The 2,500-nt window shown below is 42.4% G+C and overlaps 1 protein-coding gene across 8 annotated transcripts in view; it reads right to left on the bottom strand.

Moving 5' to 3' along the window:
* The window catches only part of TNRC6A (trinucleotide repeat containing 6A), a 53,178-nt gene that overhangs the window by 3,636 nt on the left and 47,042 nt on the right, over window positions 1–2,500 (bottom strand). For 5 of the 8 annotated variants that reach the window (XM_009320491.1, XM_009320494.1, XM_009320497.1 and 2 more), the window contains 4 exons: window positions 2,067–2,225; window positions 1,518–1,658; window positions 888–995; window positions 426–647 (listed from right to left, as the gene is read on the bottom strand). In XM_009320491.1, coding sequence (XP_009318766.1) covers window positions 426–647; window positions 888–995; window positions 1,518–1,658; window positions 2,067–2,225 — 630 coding nt within the window. The remainder of the gene's footprint in view (window positions 1–425; window positions 648–887; window positions 996–1,517; window positions 1,659–2,066; window positions 2,226–2,500) is intronic. The other 3 variants (XM_009320493.1, XM_009320495.1, XM_009320498.1) reach the window with 1 other exon arrangement.

The raw sequence follows: 2,500 nt of genomic DNA, 5'->3' as shown, positions 1-2,500 counted from the left end.
TTTTGACTCTTGCTGCAAGCTCAGAATAGTTTTGAAGCCTGTCTGAAGACTCCCTGTACTATCATGATCTAATTCATTACGGCATGAGCCACTCTGAAAAACACTTATTAATAGGCAACCTCATTCAGCTGCACAGATGTCAAACTCAGAAAGCGCTTGGAGACATGGTTCATACTAAGGACAGAAAAAACCTTAGTGCCATCCATGTTACCGCTGCATGCAATACCTAGCCCTCCCCCCCCAGTTTTATTCAGTAGAAAGTCTGCCGCAATGCAGTTTAGGATATATAGACCAGCTTTTGCTTTTGGCAAGACAAATGGTACAGATGTTAGCTAACAGTGACAGATGATCTAATCAAATGCACAGGAGACTCCCTAGCTTGACAGCAAAACAAAAAGCCTTCATACACAAAAAGACATCCTTACCAGGGGTATATCTGGCATCAGAATTTCCCCATCCTCCACCCAAACGAAGGGAATTATCCCAAGTGGACAACGGTGGTTTCTGGCCTGTTAGCCCTGGAGGTGGGCGGGACGGAGCAGTGATGCTTTTAGGTGGCAAAGGGACCTTCCACAGCTCATGAGCCAGAGAGGTGTTAGTGACTGATCCAGGAGACCATGTTGATTTGGAATCACTGTTTCTGGCTACTGAAAGACATACAAAGACAACCATAATCACTATGCTGCCGGAACCATCACCTTGCTACAAATAAAAGCTGCTAAATCAGAGTAAAATCAAAATAGCTACTTTGAAAATTAGTGAAGTTACCGCTCAGAGGAGACCTCAGTTTATTAACTAATAATAAATGTTTTATTAACATTTAGTATCCCCCTGAAGCACGTGAAGGGGAAGAAACACCAGCTCAGAGCGATATAAGCAGACATCACCTGAAGTGCTTTGTGCTGTACTGCTGAGGGAAACATTGTAGTTGGAGGCACGAATGGATGACCAGGCACTAGTTGAAGGCAGCGTGGTGTTCAAAGATGAGGATGACCCTATAAAGACAGAAGTCAGTCACGGCACAGTGCATCACAAATGCAGTAAAATTAAAAGGCATGACTTGTAGCCCAGACTGAACACATCTGCACAGTCAGACGAGGGACCTCCTCCACTCTTCTCAGTCCTCATCCTTGATCCAAAGGCACGTGGTGGCAAGCATGCTCAACAGCAGGAAGCACCCTGCACTCACTGCAAGCAAAAGCTAGTTACATTACTGCAATGGCTAGACTGCCAAGTTGTGCTTGCCTACTTTCAAACACACTGCCTCTCTGTGCACAGAATTACATCAGAATGCAGATCAGGAGCGTTTGCTCACTCTGCCCACATTCTTGGAATATCTGTTGCGTTGCATCAAGTAGCAGTGCTTGAGCCAAAGATGAGCTTTTCAGCCATGAAATCCACAATACAAGAGATAAACAAGGAGATGAGCAAGTAGCAAACATCTCCAAGTAAACAGTCTCTCTCTGTGACTGAAGGAAGATTAGTACACAGTTAGAAAACGTAGCATCTGAACATACCACTGTTCCTGTCCCTGAGGTGGTCAACTTCCCGCACAGTATTAATTGAAAGATTGTTTATGACACTGCCAGGAGTGACGTAAGGGTCAGTTTCAGGGTCGATGTTTGGATAACCTTTCCATGGCTCACCAGGACGAAACTCTAGGAATAGAGATTCAGAAAAGAAGCTTATTGGGGGGGGGGTGTTGGTGGGTTTGATTTTTTTTTTTAAAACAGGAAACAGCTGTCTAAACAATACATCTCAATGACTGAAAATCCAAAACCTTTTAAGCATTTAATTGACTTAATTTAGTCTTCTTTTCACTTTATTCACTTCATTTCTAGTTTTTCTGGTTCCATCTCACCAGGGTAAAATCTCAGAGCAGGGAGATATACTTCTCTTTGTACAATGAAACTACTGCTCTCAATTTTGATCCGCTAAAAACACACCCTTAATGCTTTTCTGCAGGCTGTCTCCCCTCCCCCTCCACAAGTAATGACCAAGGAACACAGAAGAAACAGGGCTGAACAGTAAGAGCCACACAAAGAGTAAGCACTGGCATTGCCTACCTGGTGGCCAGTTAACACTGCTAGAGCCATTAGGCGATTTGGCACGGGGCCAGCCATCCCCAATAGATCCAGGAGGACTGGCTGGTGAATTACTGCTGTTCATAAAGTCATATGGAACAAATGGAGACTCTTCCAGCCTAAAACCACTTGAAATAGCACCTAATTAAAAAAAAAAAATATTTTTCATAGCCAATTTTTATATACCATATATATATAAAAACATGCCCGTGTAAAGCACTCATGAAATACATAGCAGCATACTGTCCTCTTATGATGCCAAGTTATATAGGAAGTCATACAGGATTATATAATCTAAAGTGAAATGCCTCTGAATAATTCAGGAGAAAACCGTAAGAATAATCTCCCATGAAATCATCTCATTAAGATAGCATACTTATTCAGTTTAAGTAAAATATTAATTCAAGAGGGAAAGA

This window comes from Pygoscelis adeliae, unplaced genomic scaffold, assembly GCF_000699105.1.
Source record: "Pygoscelis adeliae isolate BGI_AS28 unplaced genomic scaffold, ASM69910v1 Scaffold173, whole genome shotgun sequence".
Classification (NCBI taxonomy): Eukaryota; Metazoa; Chordata; class Aves; order Sphenisciformes; family Spheniscidae; genus Pygoscelis; species Pygoscelis adeliae.
This window is presented reverse-complemented; position numbering and strand designations above follow the sequence as displayed.